Source organism: Mobula hypostoma, chromosome 18 (assembly GCF_963921235.1).
Source record: "Mobula hypostoma chromosome 18, sMobHyp1.1, whole genome shotgun sequence".
Lineage (NCBI taxonomy): Eukaryota > Metazoa > Chordata > Chondrichthyes > Myliobatiformes > Myliobatidae > Mobula > Mobula hypostoma.
In genome coordinates, this window is record NC_086114.1 from 2,477,740 (window position 1) to 2,500,759 (window position 23,020).

At 44.0% G+C, this 23,020-nt stretch overlaps 2 protein-coding genes across 2 annotated transcripts in view; both read right to left on the reverse strand.

Moving 5' to 3' along the window:
- Nucleotides 1–1,612, reverse strand: part of mtg1 (mitochondrial ribosome-associated GTPase 1) — a 32,885-nt gene extending 31,273 nt beyond the window's left edge. Inside the window, exon 1 of the mRNA XM_063070313.1 lies at nt 1,425–1,612. Within this exon, the coding sequence (XP_062926383.1) occupies nt 1,425–1,524 (100 nt within the window). The 5' untranslated portion in view covers nt 1,525–1,612. The remainder of the gene's footprint in view (nt 1–1,424) is intronic.
- A 5,554-nt stretch (nt 1,613–7,166) lies between these two features.
- The window catches only part of paox (polyamine oxidase), a 39,576-nt gene continuing 23,722 nt past the window's right edge, over nt 7,167–23,020 (reverse strand). Inside the window, exons 5-8 of the mRNA XM_063070314.1 lie at nt 21,742–21,997; nt 15,995–16,107; nt 15,757–15,914; nt 7,167–9,069 (exon numbers count right to left, since the gene is read on the reverse strand). Coding sequence (XP_062926384.1) covers nt 8,932–9,069; nt 15,757–15,914; nt 15,995–16,107; nt 21,742–21,997 — 665 coding nt within the window. The 3' untranslated portion in view covers nt 7,167–8,931. The remainder of the gene's footprint in view (nt 9,070–15,756; nt 15,915–15,994; nt 16,108–21,741; nt 21,998–23,020) is intronic.

A 23,020-nucleotide genomic window follows, 5' to 3' on the forward strand; every position in this document is an offset into this window, starting at 1 on the left:
AGCTTTCATAAGTCGAGGGATAGAGTTTAAGAGTCGCGATGTAATGATGCAGCTCTATAACACTCTGGTTAGGCCACACTTGGAGTACTGTGTCCAGTTCTGGTCGCCTCACTATAGGAAGGATATGGAAGCATTGGAAAGGGTACAGAGATTTAGTCATAGTCATATTTTATTAATCCCGGGGGAAATTGGTTTTCGTTACAGTTGCTCCATAAATAATAAATAGTAATAGAACCATAAATAGTTAAATAGTAATATGTAAATTATGCCAGTAAATTATGAAATAAGTCCAGGACCAGCCTATTGGCTCAGGATGTCTGACCCTCCAAGGGAGGAGTTGTAAAGTTTGATGGCCACAGGCAGGAATGACTTCCTATGACGCTCAGTGCTGCATCTCGGTGGAATGAGTCTCTGGCTGAATGTACTCCTGTGTCTACCCAGTACATTATGTAGTGGATGGGAGACAGTGACCAAGATGGCATGCAACTTGGACAGCATCCTCTTTTCAGACACCACCGTGAGAGAGTCCAGTTCCATCTCCACGACATCACTGGCCTTACGAATAAGTTTGTTGATTCTGTTGGTGTCTGCTACCCTCAGCCTGTTGCCCCAGCACACAACAGCAAACATCAGCAAACATGATAGCACTGGCCACCACAGACTCATACCAGGATGCTGCCTGGTTTAGAGAGTATGGATTATGATCAGAGATTAAGGGAGCAAGGGCTTTACTCTTTGGAGAGAAGGAGGATGAAAGGAGACATGATAGAGGTGTACAAGATAATAAGAGGAATAGATAGAGTGGATAGCCAGTGCCTCTTCCCCAGGGCACCACTGCTCAATACAAGAGGACATGGCTTTAAGGTAAGGGTGGGAAGTTCAAGGCGGATATTAGAGGAAGGTTTTTAACTCAAGAGAGTGGTTGGTGCGCGGAATGCACTGCCTGAGTCAGTGGTGGAGGCAGATACACTAGTGAAGTTTAAGAGACTACTAGACAGGTTTATGGAGGAATTTAAGGTGGGGGGTTATATGGGAGGCAGGGTTTGACGGTCGGCACAACATTGTGGGCCGAAGGGCCTGTACTGTGCTGTACTATTCTATGTTCTATATATAAGGTATGATCATTCGACTCTCATTAAGCCCATAAGCCCATTGACTTCACCTTTATCCTCCAGGGGCTGTGCGACCCGCCGAAGACTTCACGATTGTTTTCAGTGCCCTGTTGTCCTATGACCCATTCTCCCCCTCACCCCTCACCCCGTTCACTCCCACCCGGGCGGTATCTCAGTCTGCACTTCCCCTGCCAGCGTCGGCGGACACGGAGAGGAGAGGAGGCAAACACCGGCATCGGAGCCAGGCGTGTCAGAGCTTTTTGTGCCGGTTTCCCGGGCCCGATCCGACCTCGCCCCAGGCCCAGCCGCTACCTTTCGCCATGTGACCCGGGAACCAGCGCGCCACGTCGCGGTTGGCGAGGTCGAAACTTCGCCGCAGCTGGAGTGCGGCCCACGCCGCTCGGCCGCTCATCGCCGCGACTATCCCGAGGCCCCGAGCCGCCGCCGCCGCCGTTGCCCGCGCAACCGCTGATTGACAACGAAGCGGGGACCGTCTCTAAATCACCCGCGACCACAAAAGCGTAAAGGTCCGCTGCTCAGCCGCGTCGCTCTACATTTTCTGCAACACGCGTACTGCACATTGCTTTATTAATTTTTTAGAAACATACTTTAATGATGATAAATACACACACATAAGGAACAGTGCAGAAAAAGGTGTGTTTTCGCAGCTACTAGCATTTGCTTTCCACAGCGTGTTTTATCCCAACTGGAGCCAAGTTTAGTAATATAAAGCATCCCACCCTGCAAAAACTCATTTCAGGGAGGTAGCACCCCCGCCCCCCGCAACCCCATATCACCCCCCCCTGTCGACCTCCAAGGGCGCATGTATACGGGGCATTTGATTATGAAAGAACACAATTTATTTGACCATATTGAAACTATTTACACACACACATATATATATATATATATATATATATATATATATATATATTCCTTGTTGAGTATTTTGTTGGCAATCTCAATGCTAATGCAAACAACAGGAATTCTGCAGATGCTGGAAATTCGAGCAACACACATAAAAGTTGCTGGTGAACGCAGCAGGCCAGGCAGCATCCCTAGGAAGAGGTGCAGTCGACGTTTCAGGCCGAGACCCTTCGTCAGGACTAACTGAAGGAAGAGGACTAATTGTGTCCTGACGAAGGGTCTCGGCCTGAAACGTCGACTGCACCTCTTCCTGGAGATGCTGCCTGGCCTGCTGCGTTCACCAGCAACTTTTATGTGTGTTCAATGCTGATGCAAATAGCTTTTCTATTTCTTTTGCAAACTTTCCTTGTACTGTGATGCTGTGATGTGGCTCTGCTGAAAAGAACTGTGAAATACTTGAGCAGCCTTCCCTGCGATTAGCCTCCCTAATATGTTGTGGTCCCTAAAAGAAATTAATGCACAAAGTGTATCCTTATTATATTGTCTTATGTAATACTTTGTTTAGTGATTTTGTCTAATCTGTAAACCAATCTGTAATCTGTAAACTGGGTATATGCAGAAAATGTGACATTAAAATACAGTATGTACTTATATATTATCATGGAGTCGTTTTTTAATTCTATTCCAACTTTAAGCACGTCTACAGGGAGTTTGGCCTCATCACGTAGGACATCAATAGAGTAGCTCCTTAGCAGCTAGCCAGCTAGTTTAACTAACGTTAGCTATCCTAATGAACGAATGACACCTGTTGAACTCACCTCAACATCTTTTACAGTCTTAACCCACCATGGGCAATAGAAAAGTCACTGTTGCAAACAGTGCAGCGAGCAATACTGTCATTATTTTTGACCCCTATTAGGCAGGGGTACACTTTAGTGTAGTCTGGGGTGAAGTGCGTTTTATCTTTTTTTGGAACACTCTCCTATGGCGGTGCAGGACACGAAACTAAACTGATGGAGAGACAGCGGTCGACTGTAAAGCCCGCCCACAGAGAAAACTGATAGGTCTATTTAGCACAAAGAGAGACCAATCAGGATGCTCGCTCTCGCTCCCGCTCTCCCTCTCATTTCCGGGATATTGTATATAATTTGCGGGCGTCAGGAAGCTGTTATTAATATGCGGGAGACTCCGGAATTAATAGGAGAGGTGGGATGTCTGTAATGTAAAACATCTTAAAAGAATGCAGTATATCTCAGGAATTTAAAACTTTAAAGTTTTTTTTCATTAGATGAAAGCCATGGAATATTACAGCCGTTTTGCCTCGATGTTGTGTCAACATTTTAACCTGTGTATCATTTAGGAGGAAGGGTTGTAGCGAGGCGTTGTAGCCTGCAGTGTAGATTCCGCCCATGTAGAGGTCTCGTAGGCACGCCAATTACAGGGAGAATGACGTGAACAAAAGCCACCCTTGTACTTGGCTTTCATAGATTTGCAAAGACATTTGATACAGGAGACCGACAAACTCTCTTGCATATACTATCTGTCCTGGCAAATATTTACGAATGCTGAGGCGCTGCATGATGGCATATCAGCCACAGCACTCAGCAATAGTGGCGGTGAATCACAACCGTTCACTGGCGTCAAACAACTACATCATTGTTCCCACCCTATCTGCCATCTTTACTGTTGATATCCTGCACCTCACTGGCCAAGACCTGCCACAGGGAATCCCAATCATGTATAGAATGGACAGCCGGCTTTTCAACATCAACAGGTTCAAGGCCAAGAACAAGGTCAGCACTGCCCCTATCATGGAGCGACAGTATGTGGATGCCAATGAAATTCCAGCACACCCTGAAGAAGACCTCCAATATATCCTGAATGCCTTTGCCAGGGCATAGATACTCCTGGGTCTCATTCTGAATACGAAAAAAGACCCAGATCCTATATCGGTCACCGGCCAACCAGCCATTTATCCAGCCTTTCATAAAAATTGACGATATCACCCTTGAAAATGTTGACTACTTCCCTACCTTGGCAGTATTCTCTCCTCAAAATTGAACATTGACTCAGAGAGAAACCACTGCCTGAGTAGTGCCAGTGGAACCTATGCAAGGTTAAAGAAAAGAATCTTTGAAGACCACGACCTACAGATCCAAACAAAACTTTTAGTCTACAGAGCAGTCGTCCTTCCTATGTGGAGCTGAATCATGGACATCCTATAGCAGACACCTAAAAGCCCTGGAACAGTACCATCAAAGAGCCTTTCAAAAGATTTTGAGGATCAGCTGGAAGGATAGATACATGAGCACCAGTATACTGGAGGAGGCCAACATGAGTAGCATCTCCCCACAAAGCAACACCAATTCCAATGGATAGGTCATGGCATCTGAATGCCAAACTCATGTCTCCCCAAACAGATCCGTTACTCCCAGCTGAACGAAAGTCAGTGAGCCACTGGAGGGAAAAGGAAACATTTCAATGATAACATCAAAATCAGCCTGAAGAAATTCAACATGACATCTAAAAACTGGGAGGACATTGCATTCAATAGATACACCTGGAGGAAATCTGGACTACACAAGAGCGACCTCCACTATGTCATAGAGAGCGGGCGTCAGTTGTGAAAGGAGACACTGAACAACCAAAAGATCCAACCACTAATCACACTCACTACCTACTCTTGGCCTCACTGAGGATCCCAGTTCAGCCTCCACAGCCACCTGAGGACCCACCAATGGACAACCCCGTAGAACATCTTACTCAACTCGAGTGATCACTAGGAGAAAAAGCAGCCCATTATTGGTACCTACAACATATAGAAGGATAAAACAGCGTAGAATGGGAAAGGCCATTCTGCCCACCATGTCTATACTGACCATTGATGACAATATGGTAGCATAGTGGTTAGGACTTTACAGGTTTACAGCACCAGCAATCACCGACTGGAGTTCACTTCCTGCCTCCGTCCGTAAGGAATTTCTATGTTCTTCCTGTGGCCGTGTAGGTTTCCTTCCACATTCCAAAGACCTACAGTTTGGGCAAGGGCCAGGAAGTTGTGGACACTATGTTGACACCAGAAGTGTGGTGATACTTGCATGCTGCCCCAGCACATCCTCGGACTGTGTTGGTTGTCGAAACAAAACAACTTATTTTATTGTATGTTTTGATGTCATCATCATTGTATGCCATGTCATATGATGTAAGCATAGTCTCATGACCATAATTGTTCTTGGCAAATTTTTCTACAGAAGAGGTTTGCCATTGCTTTCTTCTGTGCAGTCTTTACCAGACGGGTGATCCCAGGCATTATCAATGCTCTTCAGAGATTGTGTTGCATAACTGGGACTTGTCATACACAACAGCTGCTGATATGACCATCCACCACCTGCTCCCATGTGGTTCACGTGACCCCGATCAGGGGCTAGGCCGGTGCTACACCTTGGTCAAGGGTGACCTGCAGGCCAGCAGAGGGAAGGAGCACCTTGCACCTCCTTAGGAAGAGATGTATCTCCCCTCCACCTCCTGTATGTTTCAATGTACACGTGACAAATAAAGGAAATCTCTCTTTACACTAATCCTACCAGACTGTAGTGTATATGATCTATATCCCTCTATTCAGTTTATGTGCCTGTCTCAAAATATGATCCTAATTACATCTACTTCCACCACCCAAGACTCACTGGCTTACGACTTCCTGCTTTGTTCTTGTTGCTCTTCTTGAACAAAGGAACAACATGAGTCCTGATGAAGGGTCTCAGCCCAAAACATTTGACTGTTTACTCTTTTCCATAGATGCTGCCCGGCCTGCTGAGTTCCTCCAGCATTTTGTGTGTGTTACTTCGATTTCCAGCATCTGCCGATGTTCTCGTTTGTTGAACAACATTAACACCTTACCCATGGTTAAAGATGATACAATGGCCTCTGTCAAGGCTACAGCAATCTCCTCAGCATCCTAGAATGTGATCCATCAGGTCCCGTGATTTGTTCACTTAATGTTTATCAAGTCAGTCAATACCTCCTCCTTAGTATCAACATATCAGAATTCAGTATAATCTCAGCATCATCCACATCACTCTCCACGATGAAGACCAATGTGAAGTAGTCATTAAAGAACTCACCCACTTCCGATGTATAAAAATCACAAGGGCATAAATAGAGTCAGTGCACACAGTCTTTTCTCCCCAGGGCTGGCGTATTGAGAGGTAGAGGGCACAGATTTAAGGTAATAGGGGAAAGATTTAATAGGAACATGAGGGGGCAGGCAGTTCTCAGTATATTGAATGATCTGTTAGAGGAAGGTGTTGAGGCACGTACTTAATATTTAAAGGTGTTTGGACAGGTACATGAATAGGAAAGGGTTATAAGGATAAGGTTTACTTTCAGACAAGTGGAACTCGTTTACATGGGAATCTTGCATGGACAGAAGAGCCTGTTTTTGTGTTGTATGGCTCCTTCTAAATGGAAAGCAATTTCAGCAATCAGAGGTGCAAATGGATTTGGGAGACCTCGTGCAGGATTTCCTAAAGGTCAACTTGCAGGTTGAGTCAGTGGTGGGGAAGGCAAATCCATTGTGAGCATTCATTTCAAGAATATAAAAGCAAGGATGCAACACTGAGGCTTTATATGGCATTGGTCAGACCACACTTTGAATAATACGTGCAGTTTTGGGCCTCCTATCTTGAGGAAGAACATGTTGGCACTGGAGAGGGTCCAGAGGAGTTTATGAGAATGATTCTGGCAATGAAAGGGTCAACATATGAGTTGAGTTGGATGGCTCTGGGCCTGTACTCGCTGGAGTTTAGAAGAATGGGGGTGGGGAGGGGAAGAGGAACAACTATAGAGCCATAGAACACTATTGCACAGCAATAGGCCCCTTGGCTCATCTGTTTAAGGGGAACTCCTTCACTCAGAGGCCGGTGAGTGTGTGAAACAAGCTGCCAGTGGAAGTGGTGGATATTGGTTTGATTTCAACACTTAATACAAACTTGGATAAGTACACGGACATGAAGGAAATAGAGTGCTATGGTCTGGGTGCAGGCTGATGGGACTAGGCAGAATGATACTGTAGTTTGGCACAGACTAGATGGGCTGAAGGGCCTGTTTATGTGTTGTAGTGCTCTGTGACTAATTAACTATGCCAATTAAGTTTCAAAATTTAATCATATCTAAACAAGCGCTCAGTAAAATACACAAAACAGGTGCTGGAAATCCAGGATGAGTAAGAGTTTAATAGATTTGCAGACATTTGGTAATTTTAAATGAACATAAAAATCACATTCCTGTGGACACAATATGAGAATTTTAAGTGCATTTCAGGCATTGTTCATAAAATGTCCATAGAGTACAGGAAAAAAACATTATTTTACATATCGCTATATTTTCAGTAGATTCAAAGCAAAAAAAAAACAATTTTTTCCAGCAATTGGGTTCAAAAGATGCAATTAAATTCAACAGCCACAGATATTCAGACGTTAAGAATCTGTCATCGATAATTGATAGAAAATATTTAATAATCTACAAAATCATTTGCATTTTAAAAATAATTTTTAGTTTTGATTACTGAGACCGAGGAACAACATCCAAGCAATGAGGGCCATGCAGAGAAGAGTAACAATATTGCTTTTCACAGTCAAATGACCGAGTTGTGAGGATTGAGCCAGAGAGAGGTGGACAGGGCTTGGGTAGAGAGCATATGGGGGAATCATAAATGCTATGCATCATGTCAATCTGGAGGCCAACTTGCAGGTGCACCAGAATATTAGAAACATGCACCTTACATTAAAACTCATGGGAAGAAAAAAATAAGACAAGTGGCCTTCCAGTTGCAATAACAGAGATGACAATATGGAGATTCATTCATTTCATATATTATTGGTAACATATTTCCCAGCTCTGGTGCTGGCATTAGGCTGGAAATACAGTAATTGTCACTGACCATCCAGTCAGCAAGCACCACAGCACAGAAACAGGCCCATTTGCCTTTTCTGCCTTCCCTCCTGCTGTTACCCATGGGATCTTCTGCAGACGATCTTCAAGAGCTGCCTCCAAGTAACCCTGTCATCACCTTTCCCTGCCAAGTCCTCAGTATTCTTCGCAACTGGGTGTCAATTTCTCTAAAAATCTTTCCTGGGCAGTTATATTTCATATGGAGTTTGAGGAGAATTGAAATGTCTCCAAAGATACTTTAAAAATTTCTAGAGATGTACCACGGAGAGCCTCCTAACTGGTTTCATCACTGTTTGGTATGGAGAGGCCACAGCACAGGATCAGAAGCTGCAGAGGGTTGTAAACACAGCCACCCTCGTCATGGACACTAGCCTCCCCGGCATCCAAAACACCTTCAAAAGGCGATGCCTTAAAAAGGCAGCATCCGTCATTGAAGACCCCAGCACCCAGGGCATGCCTTGTTCTCATTGCTACCATCAGGGTGGAGGTACAGGATTCTGAAGGCACACATTCAATGATTCAGGAACAGCCTCTCCCCCTCCACTGTCAGATTTCTGAATGGACATTGAACCCATGAACACTACCTCACTACTTCTCTCCCCCCTCTCTTTTGTTTATTTAATTTTCCTTTTAAAATATACTTATTGCAATTTATAGTTTTTATTGCTAAGTATTGTAATGTACTGCCGCTGCAAAACAACAGATTTCACAACATATGCCGGTGGGACTAACCCTGATTCTGATTCTCTATCTTTCTGGGACTGACATGTCTAGAAATCATCCAGCACAGAAAATTTTTAATATTTAAACTCACATGGATCAAAGTCTAAGCAGAGGAACCAGTAAGAGAGATAAGGAGATAGCAAGAGCCATGTATGGCAGGGGCATGAAAAACAAAGGAATGGTAAAGAACAACTTGAAAATGAGGACAGATTTGGCACATCTTTCGAATGGCTCAATCAGCTAACAGCGCGGCAGAAGTGGCTTTTGACTGCCAGGTAAATTAACCCTTCACGTTACAGTGATGCAGATAGTAGTCTCTCAGGCGATCTGCTTCTCGCCATCCCGATTCCAAGGCACCATGGGTCGTGGAATAAAACTTTTGGTGAGTAGCTTCACCAGCAAAAAGCACCTGTAAAGGCTAACAGCAATGTGAAATTATTAAATCGCACCATGAGTCACAAATATCTATCCTCAAAGACTTCCATTTTAATGTTCTAAATAGTCTTCAGCCACTGGATCAGCCGTGGTCTCACTGAGGGCTAGAGTGGTCGGGTCGCTGTGTGTCCCTGCTCCCAGCCCTGATGCTTAGAGTTTAAGGTAAGCCTCGTAAACACCTCCACTTTCTGAGGAGGATGAATGGAGCTGGACTATACACACCAATTCTCACAACCTTCTACAGACGTTCAATGGACAGCATCCTAACATGCTGCATCACAGTGCGGTACAGAAACTGCACAGGAGGGCTCTATGCCAGGTAAGTAAAACTGCCTGGCCTATCTGCCATTAAGGACATATATACAGAAAGGCGTTGGAAAAAGCCCAGCAATATCTTGATAGATCCCACCCACCCCACTCTTGGACTGTTTGTCCCAATCCCATCAGGGGAAAGGCTACGTAGCATCCACACCAGGAAGCCAGACTCAAAAACAGCTTCCCCAAGCAGTACGACTGATCAACACCTCCATTCACTAACCCATCCCTCCACACCCAAACCAACACTACTTCATCATTTCCTGTCAATCACCTTATGTACAGGCACTTCTGTGCCTGGTGTCAATCAATCTATACGAGCTATCTTATGTGTTTATATTTATTGTGTTTTTATGCTTATGGTGTCTTTTTTATGCTGTATTGGATCCAAAATAACAGCCATTCTGTGCTGCTTTACACTTGTGTGCTGAAGAATGACAATAAACAAACTTAAATCTTAAAATTAAAATATAGGCCATTTATTAAATATTGATAATTCATCATTAGGAAAAGGGCAAAATGACCACCCTGTATAAATTATCTGAAGAAATTAAAAGAGAAAAAAGGTTAAAAAATGATTTTCAGAAGTACAAAATATCACACACCATTTGAAAATGACCATTAAGTATCTCACACAGCTATACGAGTTCACTGTGAAAAATTCAGTACGGTCCAAGTAACTACTCTTTCCTTTATTTAATTTATTAATAAGACTGGGAGAATATTGATATCATGGTTTAATCCTATCAGTCAGAGCCAGCTGCTCACAGCTGGAGTTGGATGCAACGACTTAAGGACTAACCTTAATTTGTGATCTAGTATGCAGTTTAATTAATGTTATAGAACGTTTCCATTAGTTTTTCTGCCTTTGACAGGCCAATCTTCCTTGAGATTCATTAGGAAATATAGAGTCATAGAAATGTACAGCACAGAAACAGGCCATTCGGCTCATCTAGTCTATGCCGAACTATTAAACTGCCTAATCGAATCGACATGCACCGGGACCTATCCAAACTTCTCTTAAACATTGAAATTAAGGTCGTACCACTCTCTCATGACCGTTTCCCCTCATGTTCCCCTTAAACTTTTCACCTTTCACCCTTGACCCATGACCTCTGGTTGTGGTCCCACCCAACCTCAGTGGAAAAAGCGTGCTTTCATTTACCCTACCTATACCCCTCATAATTTTATATGCCTCTATTCAATCTTCTATGTTCCAAGAAATAAGTCCTGACCAATTCAATATTTTCTATAACTCAGGTCCTCCAGACCCAGCAACATCCTTGTAAATTTTCTCTGTACTCTTTCAACCCTATTTGCATTTTTCCTGTAGGTAAGTAACCAAAACTGCACACAATACTCCAAATTACACCTCACCAATGTCTTGTACAATTTCAACATAGAATCCATTTCCTGTCCTCAATACTGAGATTTATGAAGGCCAATATGCCAAAAGCCTTCTTTATGACCCTATCTTGAAAGCTGAGTGACCAACCTTAACCAATCTCCCATGCGGGACCTTGTCAAATGCCTTGGTAAAGTCCATGTAGACAACATCCATTGCCTTGCCTTCGTCAACTTTGCTGGTGACTTCCTTGAAAAGATTGGTTAAACATGACCTACCACACATGAAGCCATGCTGACTATCCGTAACTAGTCCCTGCCTATCTAAATACTCACATTACCTTCCAAAAACTTCCCCATTCCTGACGTCGGACTTACTGGCCTACAATTTCCTGGTTTATTTTTACAGCCTTTCTTGAACAGAGGAACAACATAGGCTACCTGGTACCTTATCAGTTCCTAAGGATGATTTAAATATCTCTGCTAGGGGCCCCGGCAATTTCTGCGCCTGACTTCCGCAGGGTCAGAGGGATCACCTTGTCAGGGATTGATCCACCGTAATCTGCCTCTGGACAGCAAACACCTCCTCCCCTGTAATCTGTACAGGGTCCATGAAGTTGACAAACAAGAGAAAATCTGAAGGTGCCAGAAATCCAAGCAACACATAAAATGCTGGAGGAACTTCACAGACCAGGAAACATCTCTGGAAACATTCTGGGCCAAGACCCTTCAGCAAGACTGGTAAAAAAGATGAGAAGTAAGAGCAGGAAGGTGGGGCGGGGGGTAGGAAGCTGAATCTATTTTTCCTCATTTCCATCTCCTGAGAAAATACAGATGCAAAAAAATCATTTAAGATCTCCCCCATCTCTTTTGGTTCCATACATGGATTACCATACTGATCTTCCAGAGGATCAGTTTTGTCCCTAGAAATCCTGTTGCTCTTAACATATCTGTAAAATCCCTTAGGATTCTCTTTCACCTTGTCTTCCAGGGCAACCTCAAATCTCCTCCATTTCCTGTACATCTGTGCTCATCCCATCTTCCCGCTGCCTTAATAAGGATAGAGTCTCTCTTATCCTTACCTACCACCCCATCAGCCTCTGCATACTTTCATACTCTATTGTCGCCAAACAATTGATACTAGAGCATACAATCATCACAGCGATATTTGATTCTGCACATCGCGCTCCCTGGAGTACAAATCGATAGTAAATATTAAAATTATAAATCATAAATAGAAAATAGAAAAAGGAAAGCAAGGTAGTGCAAAAAAACCGAGAGGCAGGTCCGGATATTTGGAGGGTACGGCCCAGATCCGGGTCAGGATCCGTTCTGCAGTCTTATCACAGTTGGAAAGAAGCTGTTCCCAAATCTGACCGTACGAGTCTTCAAGCTCCTGAACCTTCTCCCGGAGGGAAGAGGGACAAAAAGTGTGTTGGCTGGGCGGGTCATGTCCTTGATTATCCTGGCAGCACTGCTCCGACAGCATGTGATGTTAAGTGAGTCCAAGGACGGAAGATTGGTTTGTGTGATGTGTTGGGCTGTGTTCATGATCTTCTGCAGCTTCTTCCGGTCTTGGACATGACAACTTCCATACCAGGTTGTGATGTACCCTAGAAGAATGCTTTCTACTGTGTATCTATAAAAATTAGTGAGGGTTTTAGGGGACAGGCCAAATTTCTTTAGCTTTCTCAGGAAGTACCATACAACACATTACCCTCTTTAACTTCAGCCATCTTCAAAGGTACCCTACAACTAAACATATCTTTACCTCCGCTATCCCCTCCCTCCGCGATTCCCTTGTCCATTTTTCCCTCCCCACTAATCTCTCTCCAGGCACTTATCCCTACAAGCAGCTTAAGTGTTACACCTGCCCATACACCTTCTCCCTCACCTCCATTCAGGACACAAACAGTTCTTCCAGGTGACGTAACTCATCACCCGTGAATCAGCTATTGTGTTCTGTGCTCCCGTTGCAGACTCCTCTACATTGCTGAATCCTTCGTAAAATGGGGCACTGCTTCATTAAGCACCTCCGCACCATCCACCACAAGAGGGACTTACATTAACTACACATTTTAATTGCAATTCCCATTCTAGTTCCAATATGTCGATCCGTGGCCTCCTCTTGCGCCAGGCTGAGCCCACCCGCAGGGTAGAGGAGTGACACCAGATATTCCGTTCAGGTACCCTCCAACCTGATGGCATGAATATCGATTTCTCCTTCCAGTAAACAAATCCCTCTCCCACCTTTTTTCTACTCCCCACTCTGACCTTTTACTTCTTCTCACCTGACGATTACTTCCCCCTGGATCCCCTCCTCCTTCCCTTTCTCCTATGGCCCACTCTCTGCTCCCATCAGATTCCTTCCTCTCCAGCCCTTGACCTTTCCCATTCACCTGGCTTCATCTATCACCTTTCAGCTAGTCTCTTTGCCCCCCTCCGCCCCACCTCCCCCAGCTTCTGGTATCTTCCCTCTTCTTTCTCCGTCCTGAAGGGTCTTCGCTGAAATGTTAACTGTTAATTCTTTTCTATAGATGCTGCCTAACCTGCTGAGTTTCTCCAGAATTTTGTATGTGTTGCTTAGGGCTCAAGTGTTCTTTTGCATTTATTCTCTGTAAGCACCTAATTTTTTCCTAGTTGACTGTACAGCTCCTTTTTAACCTTAACCAGGGCCTCAATGTCTCTTGATGTTGGCACGTGGCCAAGTGGTCAAGGCGTTGGTCTAGTGATCTGAAGGTCGCGAGTTCAAGCCTCAGCTGAGGCAGCGTATTGTGTGTCTTGAGCAAGGCACTTAATCACACATTGCTCTGGTGTCAAGCTGTATGGGTCATAATGCCCTTCCCTTGGACAACATCGGTGTCGTGGAGAGGGGAGACTTGCAGCATGGGCAATTGCTGGTCTTCCATACAACCTTGCCCAGGCCTGCGCCCTGGAAACCTTCCAAGGCTCAAATCCATTGTCTCACGAGACTAACGGATGCCTGTAAATATCTCTTGAAGATCAAGGTTCCCTACACCTGTTATCGTTACCTTTTATTTTGACAGGCACATACAAGCTTTGTACTCTCAACATCTCACTTTTGAAGGCCTCCCACTTAGCAAGTATATTTTTGCCAGAAAATGGCCTGTCACAATCAACACTTGCCAGATCCTTTCTGATACCATCAAAATTAACCTTTCCCTAATCTAGAATCTCAATCTAAGAATTGTGAGAGCAACACACAAGATGCTGGAGGAACTCTGCAGGTTAGGCAGCATTTAGAGAAATGAAGAAACAGTCAGTGTTTTGGGCCAAGACCCTTCATCCAGCCCTGATATGACAGATCTCAGCCCAAAATGTCGACTGATTATTAATTTCCATGGATGCCACCTGACCTGCTGAATTCCTCCAGCATTTTGTGTGTTGCTCTGGATTTCTAGAATTTGCAGAATCTCTTGTATTTATGAGAATTGCAAGATCTGCTCCAAAGCTTAGATGTCAAGCCCAGCACGGAGCTCATGGGTTTGCAAGCAGCTATGAACTCTGTGTGCTCTTACATTCATCAGAGACATGGACGACAGGCAGTAACACCTGGCAGCACTGGAGGAATGCTACTAATGCTCTTCTCACAGATCCTCCAGATCCACATGACCAGATTAAATGAATCACTGTTAGCCGAATGCCTGCAGCGACCAGGCTCAGAGAACAGTCAGCTAAGAAGCTCAGGTACTTGCTAATCAGATAAGCAAATGAACTGTGCCTTGAGCTTGGTGATGGAAATAATTTTCAGATCGAGGGCATTCTTGAAGTCTCACTGAAAACTTACAGGTTCAGATTCACTTGTCACGAGTACGTTGGAACATACAGTGAACTGCGTTGTTTGCAGTCACTAACAGCACAATCTGAGATGTGTTTGGGGTAGCTAAGTGTCACCACACCCTCCAGCGCCAACATAGTATGCCCACGATGTCCAAGACAAGCACATAAGCAGCAACCACAACAGAACCAGACAATAACAGCAAAAACACACCACATTCACTCACTCCCATCCTCTCACATTCACAGGCCTGCAACCCCAGTACAGGGCACGTCCAGGCCTCCTGTCCTTAGCCCTGGAATCTCAAACTTGTAGACATCGGGCCTCCCAATCTGCAGTCTCTTGTCCATACACATCCTCTACCTTTGGACTAGCTGACTTCATCCACACTGACTCACTGGGATCCTGAGCCTCTAACTCGTCAGTACAGTGGAGCTTCTGTGGAGGTGCAGCCCTCCTCAAGTCTGAACAGTAGAGTGTAGCTTGTGGAAGGAGCATGCATATAATCCAGCCACCCTCTCCATCAAACACATAATTTGGAGATCTCACACAAGGCTCTTCCACCACCTCAGAACCCACAGGAAGCATCCTTGGTCCTGGGGGACTGCCCAAGAGGAAGATCCAAAACAGCAATTTTAATCTTTGAGATAGAAAATTAATGTGTACACCCAGTGGCCATTTTATTGGGTATAGCAGTGGTCCTCTACTGGCGTAAGACAACCACTTCAAGGTTTGACATGTTATGCGTTCAGAGACACTCTTCTGGACACCTCTGTTGTAAAACATGGTTACTTGAGTTACTTTTACCTTCCTGAACCAGTCTGGTCATTCTCCGATAACCTCTCTCATTAACAAGGTGCCCACAGAACTGCCACTCATAAATGTTTGTCGCAAACTGCCACTCTGTAAACTCTAGAGGCTGTTGTGCATGAAAATCCCATGAGATCAGCTGTTTCTGGGTTACTCAAACCACCCTACCTGGCACCAACAATCATTCCACAGTCAGTCACTTAGATCACATTTCTTCCCCATTCTGATGTTTGGTCTGAATAACAACTGAACCTCTCGACCATGTCTGCATGCTGTTATGCATTGAGCTGCTGCCACACGATTGGCTGAGGAGATTTTGCATTAATGAGGTGTACAGGTGTACCTAATATAATGGCCCCTGAGAGGACTTTACATAATAAAGAAATCAGAATCATGACATACCTGTTCCTTTGCAGACGTTGATGGGAGAGGTTGTGCAATAACATCTATATCATCACCTGAACTGCCAACTTCCACATAACTATAGGATCCCTTTGTGAACCGATCACTGTGCCATCTTGATCGTACTATACTCTTTGGTGGAGGTATTAAGGGGTTTCCTAAATAAAAAAAAATTATCAGTATTTTGTAGGGTGTTTGCATATTGACACGTATTGATATGCAACGTGAGAAATTATACCTGTAAATTGATGAATGACTTGTGTCAAAGAATCTTTAACATCAGAGTCTGATAACTGCTCCATTAACTTGGCTTCCTGCCCCGCCAGCACAGTTAAGAGGACATGGCCATAGCTGCAACCAGAAGACACAGTCATGAAGTCTGCATGAACCTAAATACCCTTGGTTCACTTCACAAACCTTACACAATACGCTTCACTTCTGCTCTATTAGTGTCTCCAAAAATGTATATAATGTAAACTTTAAACTTTATTTTCAAATGCTAATTTCAAAAGATCAGGGGTCCCAGAACAGATCCTTGCGGAACACTGAAGGTAACTGACCTCCATGTGGAATATGTTCCATCTGCTACCACGCTCTGCTGAGCTCCTCCAGCACATTGTGTGTATTGCTCTTGGTTTCCAACATCTGCTGTACCTCATGTCTATGATTTACTGCTCTACTGTGGAGTCTCTTTGGAATATGCCTACCCTGAAGAAGTTTAAATCTTCTCCCTTCTTTCCCAGTACTGATGAAAGGTCTTGGCCCAAATGTTGACTGTTTATTCCCATCTGTAGATGCCTCCTGACCAGCTGAGTTTCTCTGGCACCTTGTATATATTGCTCTAAATTTCCAGCATCTACAGTACCTCTTGTGTCTATTACCTTCTGCCTTCTTTGGGCAAGCCAATTCTGTATCCACATAGCCAAGTTTCCCTGGATCCCATGCTAGTTAAATCATTAAAATTAAGTGGTTATCAGAAATTGTCTTATTGTGGGTTAGTAAATACTTCTAGGAAATAGAACTTTACACCACTGGACAGCACACACAAAATGCTAGAGGAACTCAGCAGGTCAGGCAGCATCTGCAGAGGAGAATAAACAGTCCAAGTCTCAGCCTGAGATCTTTCCCTTCATCACGACTGGAAAGGAAGGAGGAAGAAAACAGAATAAGGTGGGAGGCGGGGAGGGAGAAGGAGTACAAGCTGATAGGTCAATCCCGGTGAGGGGGCTTGTAGGTGGGTGGCGGAGGGAGATGAAAGGGAATGAAGTGAGAAGTTGGGTGGTGAGAGATGGAAATAGCTAAAAAAGGAATCTGATAGGCAAGAACAGGAGGCCACTGAAGATGGGAATGAGGTGGGGTCAGCTAACGGGCAGGTTGTGAGGGTGGTGGATGTGAAGAGAAGGGGTAAGAAGACCAGCAGAATGAGGGGAGAGGGTAACAGAGGGGAGTGATTCCCAGAATGGTTCTTTAATGTTGTTCGGGCGGTGGAGGGGGGAAGGTGTAGTGGGGAAAAGTTCCCACTACCTATTAAATTCTCCCAATGATTTAATGATGTCTATCTCAAATAGCCTCTGACAACCAGCTCCTAGCCTTAGTTACTGGCACAACAATTTCTACTGACAGGAGAAGGGGCAAAGGTGGGTTAAGGTGCCTTAAAACCAGTCACTCCGGGCAGATGGGGTTCATCAGCTCATCTAAGAGAAGGGAAACTCTGATCTGAAACCTCTACTGCCTTGAGGCTATAGCCATTCACAGAGAAGGCTTCAGAGTAACCCCCGAGGAATTCCTGGTGGAGAAGCTTTTTTGGTATGCTCATCATACGGCGTGTCTTGGGCCTCTCCAGGTTTTTTTTTTACGAGGTCGAGTTGTTAGCTCGACACTCAACCCAGGCACGGATGGAGAGCGTGCAAGGGTGTCGGCCGGATTCGAACTCGGCACCTCTCACCCTGAAGTCCGGCGTTGAAGCCACTACCAGCCGGCCGCAATGCTGTCGGTGCCAAAATGTATCAGTCTCTGCCGATCCTTTGGATTTATCAGTTGTGTGGAGAGGGGAAGCCTGTAGCACGGGCAACAACTTGCTGTCCATATCGTACCAACTGGCTTCTGTATCACTTAGACAGCTAGGACACAATATGCATGGTTAACCCCAACCAATGGAAAGCCTCATTGGTTACCAGAAGTTAGAGAAATGTCTCTAGATAAGCCATTTGGCCTGCGATGCTGTGCTGGTCTATACTATGTTCTACTCTTGTGTACCATTCATCTTTAACTATTCTAAACTACTTGATTCCACTAGTACCCTGGTAAGACATTCCAGATACCAACCACTCTGTAAAAGAAAAAACTTGACGCTCACATCGCCATTAAACAAACCCCAACTAACCTTATAGCATGTCCTCTGGTGTTTATCAATTCTACTCTGGGGTACAGATTCCCACTATCTACTCTCTCTATGAATCTCATAACTACAAAAGCCTCTCAGGCCTCCATCAGCCTCTGACTCTCAAAGGAGAACAACCCAAGTTGTCCAACCTGTCCTTTTAGTTCAGGCCCTGTAATCCAGGAAGCATCCTGGTCAACCTCCTCTGCGCTCTTTTCCATAGTCATGACATCTTCCTGTAATGGAGGTGACCAAAAATGCACAAAATACTTCAGGTGCAGTGTGACTAAAGTGTTATACAAAAATGCACACAATACTCCAAATGGAGTGTGGCTAAAATTTTATACAGGCTGCACACAATCCTCCAAGTGGAGTGTGACTAAAGATTTATACAAAAATGCACAAAACACTCCAGGTGGAGTGTGACTGAAGTTTTATACAGGCTGCACACAATCCTCCAAGTGGAGTGTGGCTAATGTTTTATTCAAAAATGCACAAAATACTCCAGGTGGAGTGTGACTAAAGTTTTTACTCTTAAACTCAACAGCCCTACCATGTCAATCACCTTCTTTGCCCATTATCCACTTGTGTGGACACTTTCAGGGAACAATGGACCTGGACTGCAGGATTCCTCTGGACCTCCACGTTACTAAGGGTGCTGGGGCATATTCTGGAGATATGGAATATAATAAATATTCATTGCAATAGCAACCCCAGTCTTCAGATCTGAACTTGGATCGTAGATTGAGGTAAAAATGCAGCTCAGAACAATGGTCTTCCTGAAGCTGTAGACTGAGATTGATTGCAAACCAGGAAACACCCAATTAACCTAAGATGTCTGCACATGTATGAGTGCAGTTTAGCGAGACCAGTGATTAACATTCATTTTGGGTGTCTGGAGTGTTGGTGAGAAGATCTAGGTGTTTGGAAATTATATGTAATTCAAAGAATGCATTGCAACTACAGTAATGGTCCTGCTGATACCTTTAATCTTTAGCATATAAAAATATGATGTGATATTAGCTTAGGGAGCCTCTCTCCAGAGTGACTCCAAATGTTATCAGCTCGTGTGTGCCAAGTAAAGGCTATTATACTACCAGCTGGCCATCTCTCTTCAGATATCATCATCATCAGTGCCGTGCCCAGTTTGAGCTTTGACTGCCATGGCCCACACACTCCTGTTTTGGGTCAAGGGGATCAATTCATTGGTATTCATTTCCAGTTCTCTGGCTGCTGTCTCCATCATCATTTGACTTTGTCTTCCTCTTGCTTTCTTCCCTTCAATCTTTCCCATAGTTACCGTGCATCCTAACTCCTCTATCCTAATCACATGTCCAATGAAGTTATGTTGCCTTTTCATGATCTCATACATTATTTCTCTTTTTGTATTTAATCTGTTCATGACATCCTCGTTAGATATTCGTTTCGTCCATGATATTCTTTGCATCCTCCTCAAAAACCACATCTCTGCTGCTACAATTCATTTCCTCATGTTACTAGATATTGTCCAACATTCTGAGCCATATAACATAACTGGGGCTCTGAGGCGGGTTGTCATGACTAGTTTAGTGTTGGTCAGTATACTCTTCATTCTTGTAAAGGTGTCTTTTGCCATCCCTATTCTTCTTTTGATGTCCACATTGCACCTGCCATCTGATGTCACCCAGCTTCCTAAGTATCAAAAGTTCTGTACTTGTTTTATGTCTTACCCGTTTATTCTCAGCCTGCAGATAGGATTCTCCTTCTTTTTGGATATTACCATACATTCTGTCTTTTTGCAATTGATAGATAGACCCATTTTTGCACTTTCTTCAACAACTATATCAATTAAGTTTTGTAGTTCTTCCTCTGTACTTGCAATTAACACAGTGTCACCAGCATATCTGAAATTATTCATGTTTTCACTACCAATTTTGATTCCCAAGATGCCAGGGATCCCCTGCTGACCAGAATCAACCCTACCCAGTGAAACATCTTCAGAATTGTCTTGAAGATCCTCTTGACGCTGTTGTTGTGTGTTACATTTTGTGAGTTTGACCATGGTTTTCTTAGCAAATAGCAACAGTGGTTTGCTTTTGCCTACCATTGGGCAAACTAAAGAAATCGCCATTTCTCTTCCCAAATGTTCATCCGCCTGTACTATAGCCGTTGACATTTGGGGTCCTAGCTCATCCGCCTTCTCCGTCATAAGTTCAGTTACTGAACCTGCCGGATCTGCCGTTGGCCTTCGCTCATATCCTGAGCAGGAACCCTTGCAGGTGCTACCGTTCCGGGTCAGAGCGGCCCTGAAGCAATGAATGACTAAGGGGTAACTCCACTTTCCCCAAAGCTCTGAAAGTCCCCAATCAGAGCCTCATCATCAGTTGCAGTTTAGAGTCATACCCGGGACGACTCTTTAGATATATAAAGTGTAAAAGAGAGGCGACAGTGGATATCTGACTGCTGGAAAATGATGCTGGAGAGGTAGTAATGGGGCGGGGGGGGGAAGCAAATGGCGGACAAACTGAATAAGTATTTTGCATCAGTGTTCACTGTGGAAGACGCTAGCAGTATGGTGGAAATTCCAGGTGTCAGGGGTCATGAAGTTTGGGAAGATATCATTACTAGGGAGAAAGTACTTCGGGAAATTGAATATTCTGAAGGTAGATATGTCATCTGGACCAGTTGGTGTACACGCCAGGGTTGTGAAAGAGGTGGCTGAAGAGATTGTGGAGGGATTAGTAATGATCTTTCAAGAACTAATAGTTTCTGGAATAGTTCCAGAAGACTGAAAAATTGCTAATGTCACTCCACCCTTCAAGAAGGGAGAGGCAGATGAAAGGAAATTATAGGCCAGTTAGTCCAATCTTAGTGGTTGCAAAGATGTTGGAGTTGATTGTTAAGGATGTGGTTTTGGGGTACTTGGAGGCACATGAAAAAAACAGGCTGCAGTCAGCATGGTTTCCTCAAGAGAAAATCTTGCCTGACAAATCTGTTGGAATTCTTTGAACAAATAACAAGCAGGATAAAGACAAAGGAGAATTGGTTGATGTTGTGTACTTGGATTTTCAGAAGGCCTTTGACAAGGTGCTACACATGAGGATCCATAACAAGCTACGAGCCCATGGTATTATAAGAAAGATTCGGGCATGGTTAAAGCAGAGACTGATTGGCAGAGGGCAAAAAGTGTGAATAAAGAGAGACTTTTCTGGTTGGTTGCCAGTGACTTGTGGTGTTCCACAGGGGTCTGTGTTGGGACTGATTCTTTTTACATTATATGTAATTATTTTGGATGATGGAATTGATGGGCTTGTTGCAAAGTTGGCAAATGATATGAAGATCGGTGGATGGGCAGGTGGTTTTGAGGAAGTAGAGTGGCTACAGAAGGTCTTAGACAGATTAGGAGAATGGGCAAAGAAGATGCAGATTGAATACAGTGTTGGGAAGAACCACACGGTTCTTGCTTTTTGACAGTTAGCTGGTTACGGTACTTAGTGGTGAAATCACTGCTTCTTATCAAGGCACATTCAGACAATTAAGATGTTCTCAAAACAACTCCTCCAAATCTGGGTGAATCACAACAAACCATTATGTTAGACACTAAAATAGATCATGTGCATAATTACCTTTCAGCTGGTTTAAGGACAATAAAACCAAGGATCTTCCTAAACCAGGTCTTCTGCAGAACTGGCGGCCGATCACTTAACGGAGATTCATCCTCCCAGATCAGTCTGATGAAATCATATTCTGGCTCCCAAAATGGCTCATCAAATTCAAGGAAGATTTTATTAACTATTCCAAACCCCATTTTCTGAATGGAATCGGTTTTGCCGGGAGGAAGTGGGGGGTAGAAGAAAGTTTTGTAATGTTCCTTAAGGAAACCTGGAAAACAATTAGTGTGATCTTCAAAAAGCAGTTAACCCAAAACTCAAAGTTCAAAAAGTTCAAAGTAAATTTATTATCAAAGTGCATGTCACCATATACAACCCTGAGATTAGTTTTCTTGCGGGTATTCACAGTGAAAGACCCCACCCTTGTGCTATTTGTGTGTTTGATGGACTCAATCAGAGTGAACCAACTGTGAGTCGAACCCAAGAACCAAAACTACACAGGCCCATGAATTAAACGTTATCTTGTACTGTCAGGTTCCAAGATGACCACAACATTGCCCTGGGATTTGAAGGCTTGCATGTCTCAATGATCTGTAGAGGTTCCTTGGCTAGAGGCAGGTCCTTGTGCTTTGGCACCTGGCATGGTCACCCATGCCAAACAGGTTAAAGGGTAGAGGCGGACTAAGAGTGGTCCAGCGGTCCTCCAGGTTTGAGAGTTCAGACCAGGTTAACAAACCTGACTGGCCAAAAGATATATTACCAATACAGCAATGAAGGATCTTTCTATATCTGTGTGCGACGCTACGTCAAGGACAGATAGAGAACTAGAACCTTTATTGCTGCCCTACAAACCAGTGGTGTAACAGACAGTAAGTTGTACAGTCAGGCTGAGATTTAGGTTCATTTATCACATGTGCATGGAAACACAGTGAAATGTGTCATTTGTGTTAACAACCTACACACCCAACGATGTGCTGGGACAGCCCGCAGGTGTCACCACACATTCCAGCACCAACATCAGATGCCCACAATGTTCAGCATAAACATTGCTGGGCTCCCCCAGCAACTTGAGCTGTTTCGTGAAAGGTTAACAGGACTTTAAAAGTGTAGGATTTCATGCAGTTCATTATCACAAGAAATGTAAGGACTAGTGAGATGTGTTTGATTATTAAAACGTTATAGAAGCCAAAGCTACTGCTTCATTTTTTGACTGGTACAAACAATTGCTTCCACTGGAAACCTAGAACATTTGTATGGGGGAATATTATATAAGAGTGGATAAGCATTTTGACAT